The sequence below is a fragment of the Moschus berezovskii genome, chromosome 9 (genome assembly GCF_049115385.1).
Source record: "Moschus berezovskii isolate FMDL1 chromosome 9, NW_MosBer_1.0, whole genome shotgun sequence".
Taxonomy (NCBI): domain Eukaryota; kingdom Metazoa; phylum Chordata; class Mammalia; order Artiodactyla; family Moschidae; genus Moschus; species Moschus berezovskii.
Genome location: NC_142468.1, coordinates 21,235,279 through 21,252,145, shown reverse-complemented (window position 1 = coordinate 21,252,145; position 16,867 = coordinate 21,235,279). Strand labels below are relative to the sequence as shown.

General features: G+C 44.5%; 1 protein-coding gene and 1 pseudogene across 1 annotated transcript; both read right to left on the bottom strand.

Annotated features, from left to right (window-relative positions):
* Positions 1–839: 839 nt before the first annotated feature.
* On the bottom strand, positions 840–8,859 carry LOC129563199 (syntenin-1-like; annotated as a pseudogene).
* Positions 8,860–12,752: 3,893 nt separating this feature from the next.
* On the bottom strand, positions 12,753–15,041 carry LOC129563299 (disintegrin and metalloproteinase domain-containing protein 20-like). Its single transcript, XM_055437163.2, has one exon. The coding sequence runs from the start codon at positions 15,000–15,002 to the stop codon at positions 12,753–12,755; it is 2,250 nt and encodes a 749-aa protein (XP_055293138.2). The 5' UTR covers positions 15,003–15,041.
* Positions 15,042–16,867: the final 1,826 nt, after the last annotated feature.

Genomic DNA, 16,867 nt, shown 5'->3' with positions numbered 1-16,867 from the left:
TTTCTTCAGTTCAGTTCAGTCGCTCAGTCGTGTCCGAGTCTTTGCAACCCCGTGAACCGCAGCACGCCAGGCCTCCCTGTCCATCACCAACTCCCGGAGCTCACTCAAATCATGTCCATCCAGTTGGTGATGCCATCCAACCATCTCATCGTCTGTTATCCCCATCTCCTCATGTCTTCATTCTTTCCCAGCATCAGGGTCTTTTCCAATGAGTCAGTTCTTCACATCAGGTGGCCAAAGGATTGGAGCTTCAGCATCAGTCCTTCCAATGAATATTCAGGACTGATTTCCTTTAGGATGGACTGGTTTGATCTCCTTGCAGTCCAAGGAACTTGCAAGAGTCTTCTCCAACACCAGTTCTTTGGCGCTCAGCTTTCTTTACAGTCCAACTCACATCCATACATGACCGCTGGAAAAACCATAGCTTTGACTAGATGGACCTTTGTCAGCAAAGCAATGTCTCTGCTTCTTAATATGCTGTCTAGGTTGGTCATAGCTCGTCTTCCAAGGAGCAAGCATCTTTTAATTTCATGGCTGCAGTCACCATCTGCAGTTATTTTGGAGCCCAGTGATTTTGATCCTGGGATCAGGTTCCCAGGAAAGAAACTAGTCTGTGAAAGTCTTTTCAACTGTAAAACCAGGGTAAGATTACAACTATCTTGATGTCTGAACAAGATACCAGATCGAACAGTAAGATTCCCAGCCCTACTGCAAGACATGAAGGTCCTCACACAGCAAATGCTCACTGGCTCCTGGAAGGCTTTAAGTGCATAATATAAAGATAAGGTGCTGAAGACTTACAGGAGAACTTCTGGGAAGTTTCCACTGTGCCCTGAATTCTAAACATCAGGAATGGTGTGATCCATCAAGCTTTTCATTATGCTTGGCACCATCTGTTTAATAATGTGTCCAAAGATAATAGCAGACATGATTATAATAGTAACTATATATAACTATATTTCCAGCTGTGGACAGTACATCTGCAATTCGAGAGTCCTTCAGTCCAATGACGTTCTGTCCATTGACCTCACAGGTGTTGCGTTCTGTGAGAAGACCATTTCTAGCTGCAGAACTATCTTTCACAATGGACGTGATTTTTCCATTTTTTAAAGACAAAGTCGGCGTGTCCAGTACTATCCTTATTCAAGGTAATTGTCCGTTCAAAGGGCCTGTCACGAATGGTCATGGTGATATTCTCCCCAAAACCCTGTTTGAGCACCCTGAGTGCCTGATCCGAGCTCCAGCCCACACAGTTCTCCTTGATCTGCAGCACCTGGTTCCCAAACCGCAGACCCACCAGGGAGGATCAAGACTAGGCCTGGACGAGCTGAACAAACGCACCATTGTCTATGGATTTCAGCCTGAGCCTGATTTTTTTTTCTCTCCTAATCCTTACACAAGATGACTTCCCAGATTCCTTACTTAATCTCTGCTCTGCAGATTCCCACGTCACCACCAGTGACTGAAAGTTCATGCCAACCAACTGCCCCTGACCTGGTGCTCCAGGAACCATGGCCCTATTTGCACGCATTTCTTCTTCATTTAAACTCAGGCCCATGTACCGAGAGAACTCTGGATATAGTTTAGGACAGAGATTTCCATCTGGAGAGACAGGAGCAGAGGCTTCGGATAAAATCGCTGGGTTGGCAGGGTTCGCAGAAAAGGCAGCCTGAGCCTGAATCACCTTGTCTACCTTTCGGTCTTCAGGCGACAGGTACAGAAATATTTTTGCAGGATTCTGCGAGCCTACTGAGACCCGCTCACTGCCGCTGCCACCGCTGCTGCCAATCACTGCTCAGACTTCTGAGACCTAATATTTTCTTGAGGATTTTTGCACCTATATTCATCAGAGATATTGGCCTGTAATATTCTTTTTCTGTAGTGCCTTTGGTTTTGGTGTCAGAGTAATGGTGGCCTCGTAGAATAAATCTGGAACTCTTCAGTCTTCTTTAATTTTTGGAATAGTTTGAGAAGGATAGGTGATAATTCTTTGTTTGGTAGAATTCCCCTGTGAAGGCTTCAAGTGTTGGACTTTTGTTTGCTGGGAGTTTTTGGATTACTAGTTCAATTTTATCTTTTTCTTCCTGATTCTTTCTTGGAATATTGTAGAAATTTAAAATCTAGAAATTGATCTACGTCTTCTTAGGTTGTCGATTTGTTGGCATATATCTGTTCATGATATTCTCTTATGATTGAGTTTCTGTGATACTGGTTTTAATTTATCAACCTGCATTTTAAATTTTGCTTATTTGGGTCCTTTATCTTTTTTTCTTTTAGGTAAAGGCTTATCAATTTGCTTTTTCTTTTCAAAAATCTAGCTCTTTGCTTCATTGTTCTTTTCTATTAGTGGTGTGCTTGTTTTGGTCCTTGTTTTATTTCCTCTCTGATCTCTATTATTTCCTTCCTTTTGCTGACATTGGGCCTTGTTTCTTCTCTTCTAATTCCTTCAGATGGTCAATTAGGATGATTATTTGAGATTTTTCTTGTTTGTTGTGGTAGGCCTGTATCACTACAAACATCCCTGTTCAAATTGCTTTCACTGCCTTCCATAGACTTTGAAAGTTCTAGCTTTGTTGTCATTTTTCTTGAGGTATTTTCTGAGTTTCTATTGAATTTCTTCAGTGACACAGCGCGTTTTTAGTAGTGTGTTTATTTAGTTCTGATGTGTTTGTGTTTTTCCTATTTTTCTTTCTGTAATTAATTTCTAGTTTCATACCATTGTGCTGGGGAAAAGGCCTGATATAATTTCTATCCTCTTAAACTTGTTGAGGTTTGTTGTCTAGTATGTGATGTATCCTGAAGAATCTTCTATATGCACTTGAAAAGAAAACATTCTGCTGATTTTGGATGGAATTTCCTGTGTGTGTGTGTGTGTATACATATTAAGTGCAACTGGTCTAATGTGTCATTTAAGGCCACTGTTTCCTAATTAATTTTCTGTCTGGATGATCTGTTCCTTGATTTAAAGGGGGCTGTTAAAGTCCCTTACTATGAATGTACTATTGTCAATTTCTCCATTTATGTCTTTGAATGTTTGCTTTACGTATTTGGGTGCTCTCAAGGCAATGGCAAGCCACTCCAGTACTCTTGCCTGGAAAATCCCATGGATGGAGGAGCCTGGTGGGCTGCAGTCCATGGGGTCACTAGGGGTCGGACACGACTGAGCGACTTCACTTTCACTTTTCACTTTCACACATTGGAGAAGGAAATGGCAACCCACTCCAGTGTTCTTGCCTGGAGAATCCCAGGGACGGGGGAGCCTGGTGGGCTTTCGTCTATGGGGTCACACAGAGTCGGACACGACTGAAGTGACTTAGCAGCAGCAGCAGCATTTAGTTGCACATATGTTAACGAATGTTATATCATCTTCTTGTATTGATTTATCATTATATAATGCTATTCTTTGTCTTTCATTATAGACTTTGTTTTAAAGTTAACTTTGTCTGATATGAATATTATTACCCCAGGTTTCTTTTAATCTCCATTTACATGAAATATCTTTTTCCATCTCCTCACATGGAGTCTGTATCTTTAGATCTGAAGTGTGTCTCTTGTAGGCAGCGTATAGATGGGCCTTGTTTGTCTTTCTTTTAATCCAGTTGGCCACCTATGTCTTTTTTTTAGGATTTACTTATTTGGAGCTGTGCCGTCTTCACTGCTGTGCATGGGCTCCCTCTAGTCTCAGTGAGCAGGAGCTACACTCGAGTCGCGGTGTGTGAACTGCTCATCGTGGTGGCTCCTCTTGTTGTGGAGCGTGGGCTGTAGGAATGTGGGCTTCAGCAGTCCTGGCGTATGGGCTCAGCAGTTGTGGCTCATGGGCTCTGGAACACTGGCTCTGTAGTTGTGGCGCACAGCATTAGCTGCTCCATGGCAAGTGGGATCTTCCTGAACCAGGGAGGGAACCTGTGTCCCCTGCATTGGCAGGTAGATTCTTAACTACTGGGCTACCAGGGAAGCCCAACGCTGTGTCTTTTGACTGAGGCATTTAATCCATTGACACTCAAAGTGATTATTGATAGGTATGTACATGTTGCCATTTAGTTGCTTAATGGTTGTTTTTGTAGTTTTCCTTTGTTCTTTTTTGCTTGTCAGTTGGGTTTCTTGAGTAATAACCTGTGTTTCTTTCTCTTTAGTTTTATGTATCTATTCTGTATAGATTTGGGTTTTTTTTTTCCCAATGAAGTACAGTTGATTTATAATGCTATATTTGTACTATAAAGTGATTTAGATACGCACACACACACACACATACACACACACATACACACACAGGGAAGATCCCCTGGAGAAGGGCATGGCAACCCACTCCAGTATTTTTGCCTGGAAAATCCCACAGACAGAGGAGCCTGGCAGGTTACAGTGCATTGGGTCACAAAGAGTTGGACATGACTTAAGTGACTTAACAGCAAAGGTGAAGTACCACGAGTAACCCATGGAGATGTGTACTACACACAAAAAGAACTATCTGAGTTTTCTAATTTATAGAAGCAGACATTAAGTGAACATGTGTGAGAACGAACACTGAGTTTGGAGGATAACGGTAGAGGGATCATAACGTTGGACCGGTCTGAATTTATTGACATGGGCTCACTAAGCTGAGATTCTGTCTTTAATGTTGCAGGTTGGGGTGTCAAAAAGGGCTCTAACAATTTGTTGGTTGGTTCTCTGAAACATGGACCAAAAGAAGGCCTACTGTGAGCCAGCTGGAAATGCCCAACCTCTTTTGGTTTAACATAGAAGAAGGGATTCAGAGGATTAGGGAGACTGAAATATTAGAGTGAAGTCATTTAAGACCTGCTCACCCACACCGGGAGGTTCCAGAGGACATACCTTTCACTTAATATTTTGAGAAATAAATTTGTGAGAGGAACCCAACATCCTTGAAGGGCTCAATGATGGCTCTTCTCTGGAGGACAGATCTTTGAGTGGAAACCATGGCCACTCAATTGGGAAACTTAATGCAATAGGAATATGTAGATCCTAGGGTGGCAAGCGGAGAAGGCAATGGCACCCGACTCCAGTACTCTTGCCTGGAAAATTTCATGGATGGAGGAGCCTGGTAGGCTGCAGTCCATGGGGTCGCACAGAGTCGGACACGACTGAAGTGACTTAGCAGCAACAGCAACAGCAGGGTGGCAAGGGCCAAGTGATGGCACTCAACCACAAAAGCCAAGGGAGGCATGGTTACCATAATGAACAGTAGCCAAAGTAGCAATCAGAATAGTCAGGCTCATGCAAACCTATGGTCTTGGTGACTTAATCATGTTGCTCCTACAAGTGAAACAGAAATTCTCTCTTGAGCTAAATAAGCAGAAAAGTTCAAAGTCAAGCGAACAAAAGTCACTTGACTCAAATGAGGAAGTGAGTCACAGCCACTCAAACAATTTCCAGAGTTGAGCCAGTTTATAGACCCAGAACCCCTTGAATGAATGGGAGGTCAGGTCCCCATGAGGAAGGCCCCTGGCAGACTAATGAAGATTTATACAGTAAACTTTCTCCCAGCCTTCCCCAGAGGGACCTGTGGCCTTTTAACAGGGTAACGGGACGTTGAGGGGAAGGAAATAATCATACCTTCTGGAGGCTACCAGAGAGTGGCTCTGAACTGATACTGATTCCACAAGACTCAGAACGTCACTGTGGCCCTCCAGTGAGAGCAGGTGCTTACAGAGGTCAGGTAGTCAAGGGAGCTTTATCTCAGGCCCATCTCACATAGGCTCTCAGGGCCTCTCCATCCCCGCCCTGTGGTTACTTCCCTAGTTGTAGAATGTGTAATTGGAACAGACATATAAGGCAGCTGGAATCCTCACATTAGTCCCTCACTGGGGCAGTGAGGGCTATTATGGTAGAAAAGGCCAAGGGGAAGCCATTCGTACTATCTCTACCTAGGAAAATAATAAACCAAAAGTAATACCACATCTCTGGAAGAACTGCAGATACTGCTGCCACCATCAAGGACTTGAAGGATGCAGTCCTTCACACCACATTCTCATTCAACTCTAGCTGACCTATGCAGAAGACCGGTGGATCTCAGAGAATGACAGTGGATTACTTCATTGTAAGCTTAAGGAAGGGGTGACTCCAATTGCATCTGCTGCACCAGATTTGATTTTGTTGCTTGAGAAAATTCACACATCCCCTGGTACCTGGTATGTAGCTGCTGATGTGGCAAATGCCTTTTTCTCCATTGATGTGCACGAGGCCCACCAGAAGCAGTTTGCTTTCAACTGGCAAGGCCAGAAATACACATACACCGTTCTCCCTCAGAGACCTATCAACCACCCAGTCCTATGTCATAATTTAGTTTGCAGGGATCTCAATCACCTTTCCCTTCCACAAGATATCATACCAGCCCATTACATTGATGATACTATGTTGATTGCATCTAGTGAGTGAGTCATAGTAACTACCCTAGGCTCATTGGCAAGACATTCGTATATCAGAGGGTGGGAAATAAATCTGACCAAAATTCATTCCTACCTCAGTGAAATTTTTAGGGAATCTGTGGTCAAAATTCTCCAAGCCAGGCTTCAGCAGTATGCAAACCGTGAACTCCCAGATGTTCAAGCAGGTTTTAGAAAAGGCAGAGGCACCAGAGATCAAATTGCCAACATCCACTGGATCATGGAGAAAGCAAGAGAGTTCCAGAAAAACATCTATTTCTGCTTCATTGACTATGCCAAAGCCTTTGACTGTGTGGATCACAATAAACTGTGGAACATTCTGAAAGAGATGGGAATCCCAGACCACCTGACCTGCCTCTTGAGAAACCTGTATGCAGGTCAGGAAGCAACAGTTAGAACTGGACATGGAACAACAGACTGGTTCCAAATAGGAAAAGGTGTACGTCAAGGCTGTATATTGTCACCTTGCTTATTTAACTTATATGCAGAGTACATCACGAGGAACGCTGGGCTGGAAGAAGCACAAGTTGGAATCAAGATTGCTGGGAGAAATATCAATAACCTCAGATATGCAGATGACACCACCCTTATGGCAGAAAGTGAAGAGGAACTCAAAAGCCTCTTGATGAAAGTGAAAGAGGAGAGTGAAAAGGTTGGCTTGAAGCTCAACATTCAGAAAACAAAGATCATGGCATCTGGTCCCATCACTTCATGGGAAATGGATGGAAAAACAGTGGAAACAGTGTCAGACTTTATTTTTTTGTGCTCCAAAATCACTGCAGATGCTGATTGCAGCCATGAAATTAAAAGACGCTTGCTCCTTGGAAGGAAAGTTATGACCAACCTTGATAGTATATTAAAAAGCAGAGACATTACCTTGCCAACCAAGGTCCGTCTAGTCAAGGCTATGGTTTTTCCCGTGGTCATGTATGGATGTGAGAGTTGGACTGTGAAGAAAGCTGATCGCCGAAGAATCGATGCTTTTGAACTGTGGTGTTGGAGAAGACTCTTGAGAGTCCCTTATACTGCAAGGAGATCCAACCAGTCTATTCTAAAGGAGATCAATCCTGGATGTTCATTGGAGGGACTGATGCTAAAGCTGAAACTGCAATACTTTGGCCACCTCATGCGACGAGTTGACTCACTGGAAAAGACTCTGATACTGGGAAAGGTTGGGGGCGGGAGGAGAAGGGGACGACCGAGAATGAGATGGCTGGATGGCATCACCGACTCTGTGGACGTGGGTTTGAGTGAACTCTGGGAGTTGGTGATGGACAGGGAGGCCTGGCGTGCTGTGATTCATGGGGTCGCGGAGAGTCGGACACGACTGAGCGACTGAACTGAACTGAACTGTGGTCTGGATCATGTCAAGATATCACTTCTAAGATAAAAAGTCAGTGGTATCTGGCTCTCGTACAACCAAGAAAGAAGCTCAGTCCCCAATGGGACTCTTTGGATTTGGGAGGTAACATATTCCTCATTTGGTGTGTTACTCTAAGCCATTTACCGAGTGACCTGAAAAGGTGCTACTTCTGAGGAGGCCCAGAAGAAGAGAAGGTTCTGCCCCAGGGCCAACCTGCTATGCAAACTGCTCAGTCACTTGGGACATATTCAGCACGTGGAGTGGTGCTTCAGAGTCTCTGCAGCAGGTAGGGACATCATTTGGAGACTTTGTCAGGCTCCTATCGGTGAATCGCACTGTGTTCCTTTAAGATTTTGGAGCAAGTCTACGCCATCACCTTTGGATAACCACTCTTTTTAAGAACCAGCTCTTGGTAGATTATAGGGCCAGAGTAGATAGTGAATGCTTGATGATGGGCTTACCAGGTTGCCCATCATGAATTGGGTATGGGAGCCACCACACCATAAAGTGGGCCTGCATAGTAACATTCCATCATCAAATGGAAGTAATATATACAAGTCAGGCCTGAGCAGGGGAGCCTCATGGGGAGTTCCCTGTAGTCAGAGGACAGGGAAATAGAAGATCCAGGCCTGGTTTACAGATGGTTCTGCACAATATGCATGGACCACCTGTATGTGAAGAGCTGCAACACTACGACTCTTTGCGGGGACATTCCTGAAGCACAGAAGAAGGAAAATTCTCCCAGTGCACAGGACTCTGGGGAGTGCACTTCATTGTGCACATTGCTTGCAAGGAGAAATGGCCAGATCTGAGATTATATACCAATTCATGTGCTGTGGCCAATGGTTTAGGGACATGAGAGGAACATGATGTGAAAATTGGTGACAAAGAAATATGGGAAAGAGGTATGTGGATGGGCTTCTCTGGTCAAAAACATGAAGGTATTTGTGTCACACATGACTGCTCACCAAACGGTTACCTCAGCAGAGGATTCTAATAACCAAGTGGATAGGATGACTCATTCTGTGGATACCAGTCGGCCTGTTTCCCTAGCTACCTATCATTACCCAATGGGCTCATTAACAAAGTAACCATGGTGGTAGGGCAGAGTTGACAGTTACACTTGGGCTCAGCAACATTGACTTCCACTCACCAAGAATGACCAGGCTATAGCCACCACTAACTGCCCAGTCTTCAGTGGCAGAGACCGACACTGAGCCTCCAATATGGCAATATTTCCTGGGGTGATCAGACAGCTTCCTAGTGTGTGCTTCAGAAGGTGGTTCATTACACTGGACTGCTTCCAATATACAAGGTGAAGCATTTTATTCCTACACTAGTAGACACTCTGGATGTAATCTGCCCCACCCCACCCCACCCCACACCCAGTACTTCTGCCAAAGATACCATCCATGGACTTAAAGAATGCCTTATCCATCAGCATGGTATTCCACACAGCATTACTTCTGATCAAGAAATGTATTTTACAGAAAAGAAATGTGGCAATGGGTACATGCTTATAGAATTCACTGGTCTTACCATGTGCCCCACCATCCTGAAGCAGCTGTCTTGACAGAACAGCCTTTTGAAGACTCCGTTATAGTGCTAGCTAGGTGGCCATACCTTTCGGGATCAAAGCAAGAGCCTTCAGAAGGCTGCTTATGCCCAGAATCAATGTCGAATATATGGTGCTATTTCTCCATACCCAGGACTCAAGGGTCCAGGAATCAACGTGGAAGTGGAATTGATCACACTTAGTATTAACCTTAGTGACCTACTAGCAAAATTTTTGCTTCCTATTCTCATGATTTTACACTTTGCTAGCCTAGAAGTCTTAGTCCTAGAGGGGCAAATGCTTCCACCAGGAGACACAACAGTGATTTCATTAACAGAAAGTTAAGACTGCCACCTGGACAATTTGGTTTCCCATGCCTCTGAATCAATGAATGGAACTATGGTGATGACTAGGGTGATGAGGGAAAACTGGACTACTATTCCACAGTAAAGGTAAAGAAGAGAAGGTCTGGAAAACAGGAAATATCTTAGGGTATCTCTCAGTATTACCATGCCCTGTGATTAAGGTCAATGGCAGGTTGATTGGCCCAGACCCTCCAGGAATAAAGGTTTGGATTACCCCATCAGATAAAGAACCATGATCAGATAAAGTACCATGATGATATAAAGTGCTTGCAGAAGACAAAGGAAAAAAATGGGTAGTAAAAGAAGATGGTCATAAATACCAGCCACAACCATATGAGCAGTTATAGAAACAAGGATTGGAATATTATTTTGGTATATTTTTATATTCATATTTCTTGTCTGTTCTTGTTATTTCCTCTTATTCTACCATGTAGCATAAGGCGTATTGAATTTATATCATAATATCTCATGATTAATTTCCCATTGTAGTGTTAAAGTTACCAGATTTCAAGAAGAATAAATATCACCCAAGGACTTTACTTCCTCTTCTGAGGAAAGGGTAAATATATAAATCTCCGTAGCCTCTTGGTTCTGTCTCCCTGGGGAACTCTAAACAGGAACCATCCCAGGATGGACTGTACACACTAAACCAGAGACCCTGACAAGGGTCTGGGAACCAGGGTCTGGAAGTAGCAGTGGCACCGCTTACCGTCACTCCCTATGACTTATTGGTCTGTTTGTACTTCCAGTTCCCTGCAACTCTGGGCTCCGCAGAGTCACCAAATGGGTCATATTTTTGCCTGGGGACAAAGTTAAAGTCCCAGTGGAAATAAAAGCTTCCACCTGGGTCTTTGGGGATCCTTGAATCCCGGTAGTAGCAAGAAGAGGTCACAGCCTCGATGGGCAGAGCTGAGCCTAATCATAGGAGGAAGGGAAGGCGTGTGGAACCCAGGTGGTCTCAGGTGCCTCTTCTTATCCTCCAGCTCTTGTGACTGTGACTGGATAGATGCAGCAATACCAGCCTGAGAAAGGCAACGTGATCAGACATTCGGGGACTTTAAAGATAAGGACCTGGGTAACGACACAGGGTGAATATCCAACCCAAACCATCAGAACGCTATCTAGAGATGAGTGAAACTCATAGTGGAGAGAGGCAGTAAGAATCGACTTCAGCTCCAAAACCAAACACAGTAGTAGGGTCCGTGCTTCATGCCACTAACTTCCCACTTCTGTGGTTCCCCACAAGCAGAGGTGCCTGCCAGAATCCCAGAGAAGTTGTTTTAAAACATAGAAAGAAAAGCTGATCAGAGCAATGTAAAGGTCAGACTGTGGAGTTTCCAAATCAGCCACCTTCGTCCTCCTTCCAGGAAAGTCTTGCTGACCAGCTGCTGGTATTATCAGCATAGAGCCTCCAGATATTAGCTCTTTGGGGTCAGCCTCAGTTGCTGAGGTGCATGGCCAAGCTGTTACCCTTCTTGGGGCACCCACATCCAGTGAATGGGCAAGGGGAAAGTATGAAGACCAGGCCATTTTAGCCCAACTCAAGACTAGTCTGTCAGGTAATATTCATTCCAGAGCTTGCTGCCAAGATGGCCAAGGCTGAAATGGTAGTAGTACTTCCCATCTGTACAGCTAAATTGCTCCACCCTTTCTCTCTAAACTCGAATTCAGTGTCTGCTGCTGGAGAATCCAAACGATCACAATGAACTAAGTACTGAAAGCAACTTGCAGCCACAGGGCCAAGGGAACAAAAGAAAGAAGTTGGTTCATTCAAGTACTGGTGATGTCAGGAGGTCCTCTCCAGAGAAGGGACCAGGACTTCTAAGGAGGGCAAGTGACCAGCTGCTGCTGGTGCTCCAGCAACTCAGAGGAGAACCACACCACTAACCCCAGAGCTACAACTGTGATCTCTCAGAGTATCAGTGGTCAACTGGTGCTTGAACTTCTAATGAAGAATGAGGGCGGTTCCAACAGTCAGCAAAACTGGAATCAAATCTAAGCTTGGCTACCAAAATCACTGTGGATGCTGATTGCAGCCATCCAAGTTAAAAGATGCTTACTCCTTGGAAGGAAAATTGTGACCAAGCTAGACAGCATATTAAAAAGCAGAGACATTACTTTGCCAACCAAGGTCCATCTAGTCAAGGCTATGGTTTATCCCGTGGTCATGTATGGATGTGAGAGTTGGACTGTGAAGAAAGCTGAGCACCGAAGAATTGATGCTTTTGAACTGTGGTGTTGGAGAAGACTCTTGAGAGTCCCTTGGACTGCAAGGAGATCCAACCAGTCCATTCTAAAGGAGATCGATCCTGGGTGTTCATTGGAAGGACTGATGCTAAAGCTGAAACTCCAATACTTTGGCCACCTCATGCGACGAGTTGACTCACTGGAAAAGACTCTGATGCTGGGAAGGATTGGGGGTGGGAGGAGAAGGGGACGACAGAGAATGAGATGGCTGGATGGCATAACCGACTCGATGGACATGAGTTTGAGTGAACTCCAGAAGTTGGTGATGGACAGGAAGGCCTGGTGTGCTGTGATTCATGGGGTCGCAAAGAGTCGGACACGACTGACTGAACTGAACTGAACCAAATTGACAGAGTAACTTTTGGCACACAAGAAGGTAAACTCCCTTCTCCCTTCATCTATCATTCCAGGCTAGCTTTACTGGCACCCCCTTGGCACAGCTCCCCAGAAAAGAGCTGGCAAAACAGAAATAGGGTATATAGCGTCTCACCTTAGACATGACGTTTTAAGAGTACAAAGGTGGGAGGATGTTTACAACTGATACACATTAGCTTACAAATGTGACTTTGCCATGCCTTTGCTCAGCAAACATAAAGAGATGACTTCCAGAGGGAAAAATTGAACTTTTAATATTGCTTAACGCACTGAAGAGTAAGTTAAGAACACGATAGGAATCCATCAGTGAAATATTAATGCTTATGATCCTGCCATGAGTGATCCTTAAATTTTTCTTGAAGCAGTCAGACATGCCCTAATGCTCCTTTACTATTTAAAAGAAAAACCAGGGATTTCTTTTTTTGTGTGTGAATGAAGCAGGAGCTTTAGTCACTTTCTTCCTCTGTCCCTTCTTCGACCATTCCTTCTTCCTTCATCATTTCTGGCTCCTTTTTCTTTTTACACTTCTTACAAAGCACAAGGAAGCAACATACAAATAAACAAATCAAAGGAAGAGGCCACAGTAACATGTGAGTTTTATTTCCCATGTTTGTCTCTTCTGCCTCTTCTGTCTCATCGGTCTCTTCTTCCTCATCTCCTTGGGAATTACCAGGTGGGCCACTACTATTACTGCCTCCACTGCCTTCGTCCTTGCAGTAGGGAGGTGCCCATCCAGGGTTGCAGTGGCACTCTTGCTTATTATTGCAGACCCCCTTCATGTGGCAGGTCTCGGGCTGACAGGCTTGTGGCTCACGAACCATACTGACACACCTGCTGTGAACACAGATCTTTTTTTGACCACACAGTGTGCCGTCTCTCACCTGGCCGATATCAGGGATGGACATTCCCATGTGGTAGTCGGTACCCCAGCAAGTGGTGTCGTTGACGTGAAACTGATACACTGTGGAATGTTCCATCAGATTCGGGATTACTCCCACATTGGCACACTGAACTCTCCCACACAGGATATCTGCGACTGCACATTTTATGTACACTGTGTCGCTGATACCACAGTGACCAAATCGATTTCCTTGGGTGTTGACTTCTTCGTAGCAGCTCTGAGATGCACTCCTTGCACCTTTGCCGAAAATCTCCCTGCACTGTTCATCACGGTCAGCACAGTGCTTTTTATAGCAGTAGGCACCGTCACTACAGGGAATCCCATCCTGCACATGGACATCTTCTGGGCACTGATGCGACGTCCCATTGCACCACTCTGGAAGGTCACATTCATTGATCTGTTTTCTGCACAAAGTCCCTGCTGAACTGACCTTGCATTTTTTGCAGCAAGACCCAAAAGCACAAGAGGCTCCAGGCTTCAGAGTGCAATCCGGCAGACAGCAGGGATCACGTGTACACTGCGCTATGGTTCCACAGTCACACTCCTCTCCTTCTTCGACCACTAGGTTCCCACAATACTTAATCCTAATGATCCTCTCTGGATCTGGAGCAGAGTAAAGACAAAATCCATTCCTCATCACATTGTCCCAAAACTCACCATAACTGCAGTTGCTAAATTTACTCGTTACCGTTCTGGAAGGAAACATTATGCAATACTGAAGTTCACACACACAAAATTGAGTATCATGCAGCATACCTAAATTATGACCAAGTTCATGGGTAACAATCAGCCCAAAATCATACAGACTTTCATCTTCGAAAACATCAGTTCCACAGTTAAGAGGATACTGGCATACTCCAGCAACATAGGAAAGTCCAAGCTGCATGCCAAACGATTTCTTTATGAAAAGATGGGCTGCATCATGTGGCAGTCGGTTATCAAGGTTAAAAAACTTCCAAATAGCAAAATCCTCCAACATTTTATCCATGGTAACAGTGGCAATTTGGTTTCCTTCAGTCCAGATTTCAAGTCCAGTTAAAGTTACATCAAGTTCCAAAGGGCGATACAGGCTATTTATTACGTTGACAACATTAGCTATATCATTTTGTACTACTGACACATTGCTTCCCGAGTGAACGAATCGAAGATTGTCCACAATCACTACCAGCTCAAGAAGCCGCAGGTGTGTCCACCAGCCTGTGTAAGAACTTTGTGTCAGAGTGAAATTATGCAACTCCTGCAACTCCAATTGGCGTGCTATTTCCTCTTCTGTTAACCCACATCTCATACGTGGGAACTGAGTATCGTCGACGTCTAGTCTATACACCCGGTGTTCAAATGTCTTAGAAAACCTAACTGGTTCAATTTCATAAGCAAGATCATTTATCTGCAGTATTCCTCGAAAACCTCCAGAACAGGTACTGAGGGCAACCAGGGAGTTGGGAACACCCTCCACATAACCATGATAGTAGCAGTCATCAGGAACAAAAGGCTGATCCTGGTGCAGGGAACGCTGGTCTGTGTAGGTAAACACCGGGAGGGGTCTGGACACCAAGAACTTCTTGACCTTCATGTGGGCAATGTGTCTTTGGCCCCCGAATCGCAGGCTATAGGAAAGCCAGCCTGGAACCTTTGCATTTCTGCCCCAGCCAGTCACCTTCAAGGGGATCACCAACTCTGGGGAAGAGAAGTGCTGGGAGGGCCTGGCCTGAGAGTGACCAGAAATGAACAGACACACCCCAAACCAGAGCAGCAGAGTGACTCTGAAGTCGACCAGGGCCTCACCCACTGTCATTATGGAGCCACCTGCTCAGGGCAGAAGAGGGCAGGGCATCAGGCACTGCTGGTCTGGCTCCTCCCTCTGAGCTGTTGAGGGTATAGAGATGACCTTTATGGATCTGTGTCCTGGAAGAACTGGACCATCAAAGCTGCAACGCTGAAGTGAAAATAGAAAGAAGATCTAGGATAGGGAGGTTGGGGCAGACAGGGTAAGGCAGAGAGGGTAGGGCAGAGAGGGACAGGAAGAGAGTGATTTCAATTGGGACAAGGCTTGAACCAATAAAATTCCGGAGATTGTCTCATATATCCGTAAGGGCAAGGGATAAGGGAAGAGCAGGTTTACAGGGAAAGAAATGAAGGAAATTCATCACAGATGGGTAATTGTTGAATCCTGTTTTAATATAAGGACTCATTAATATACTATTCTCTAAGCAAGTACACTGGCATGACATTTTACATATTAGAAAGATTGACATCTGACTCCCAATCACTCCTCCACCCAAAAGTCTATTGGTACTCTGCTAGCTTCAGTAAGCGTGTGGACAGCCCATCCAAAACTCACCATTTTTTCGTTTCTTTATTCACACAGTTTGCTCCATCTCCCCTTCTCTTCTACAGACTTCTCATCTAGCTCCCATTCTGTCTGAGGTTAGCAGTCAGAGTAAGTCTCACTTGAGGGACTCATTAATTTCGGGAGCCACCACCCTAATCCAGACAAACGTGTATTTTATAACACACACTCATCTGCAGAAAACCCCTGGACCTTCCAAGGAAGGCAGCTATATTGACAGAGTAATAGGAATGAGGCTGTTATTTGGGGACAAGTCAACAACCCAGTTGCCTCTAATCACAGCATGGAAGCAGCAGCCTTCTCTGCACCTAGCCCAGCTGCATCATGTTCTCAGTCATAAGAGACTCACCTTGGCTGTGTATTAGATATATTGCAACCTACATTTGACATGAATGGTGACTTAGCCGAATTCAAGAGAAGGTTTGAAGAATTTAAATCTAGAGTCAGTTCACTAAAAGATTCAGAGATCACAATTTGAATGGACTTACTTCATACCTGTTGAAAACACAAATTTTAACTCAAGTAAAAGCTAATTTTGTTCATTTGCTGACTTTCAGTTAACAGGATCAATACTTTGCTTAACATTTGAAAACAAAAGATTAAAATTTAAAAAAATATTGGAGACACATCAGAACATACACTGGTGGCCTGAATATTCTAAACACGGACACAAATGGGGTTGATCGCAGAGAGCATAAGGATACTCTGGGCATTACGATGTCAGGAACACCTGGATACTCCTAGACACTTTGCCAGAACTAATGGATGGCTACTGGAGGCCAAGAATACTGGATGAAACCTCTGAGGGAAAGCATCTCTGATATAGGTCAGATCCGAATACCACATTTCCCTTCCATGTCTCCCTTCATGATATTCTTGGTATGTGCTACAGATCTGGGGATAGTAAGATGGAAATGTGTGAGGTGAAAGAGGACTATTGGAAACAAAGCATCATCAAGAGGAAAATAGCTTATGTTAAGTCATTTCCTCAGAAGGAGGATGCGGTAACAGAGAACATTTCTTTTCCGAGGATCTTTAAGTCACTCCAGTCTTTGTGACTGCTGTGCCATTAACTACGCTGAACTGGGGTCACGCCAAAGCCCTTCCTCTCTAGCATTACCTGCACTTCAAGCAGGGTCAGAATCTTCCTCGGCATCAGTAATTAACTCTTTCTTCTATGCCCAGCAGCTACTTCAAACTCCTCAAAACCTCTATCTTACCTCGTCTCCACTCACTCTTAGTCACAGCTAATTCAGGGTTTCTTACACTTAGGTCACAAACCATTCAGGGTCATAAGGAGAATGTAGTGA

Excerpts from the sequence above, each read along its gene's own strand:
- LOC129563299 (XM_055437163.2), bottom strand. The coding sequence starts at position 15,002 with ATGACAGTGGGTGAGGCCCTGGTCGACTTCAGAGTCACTCTGCTGCTC.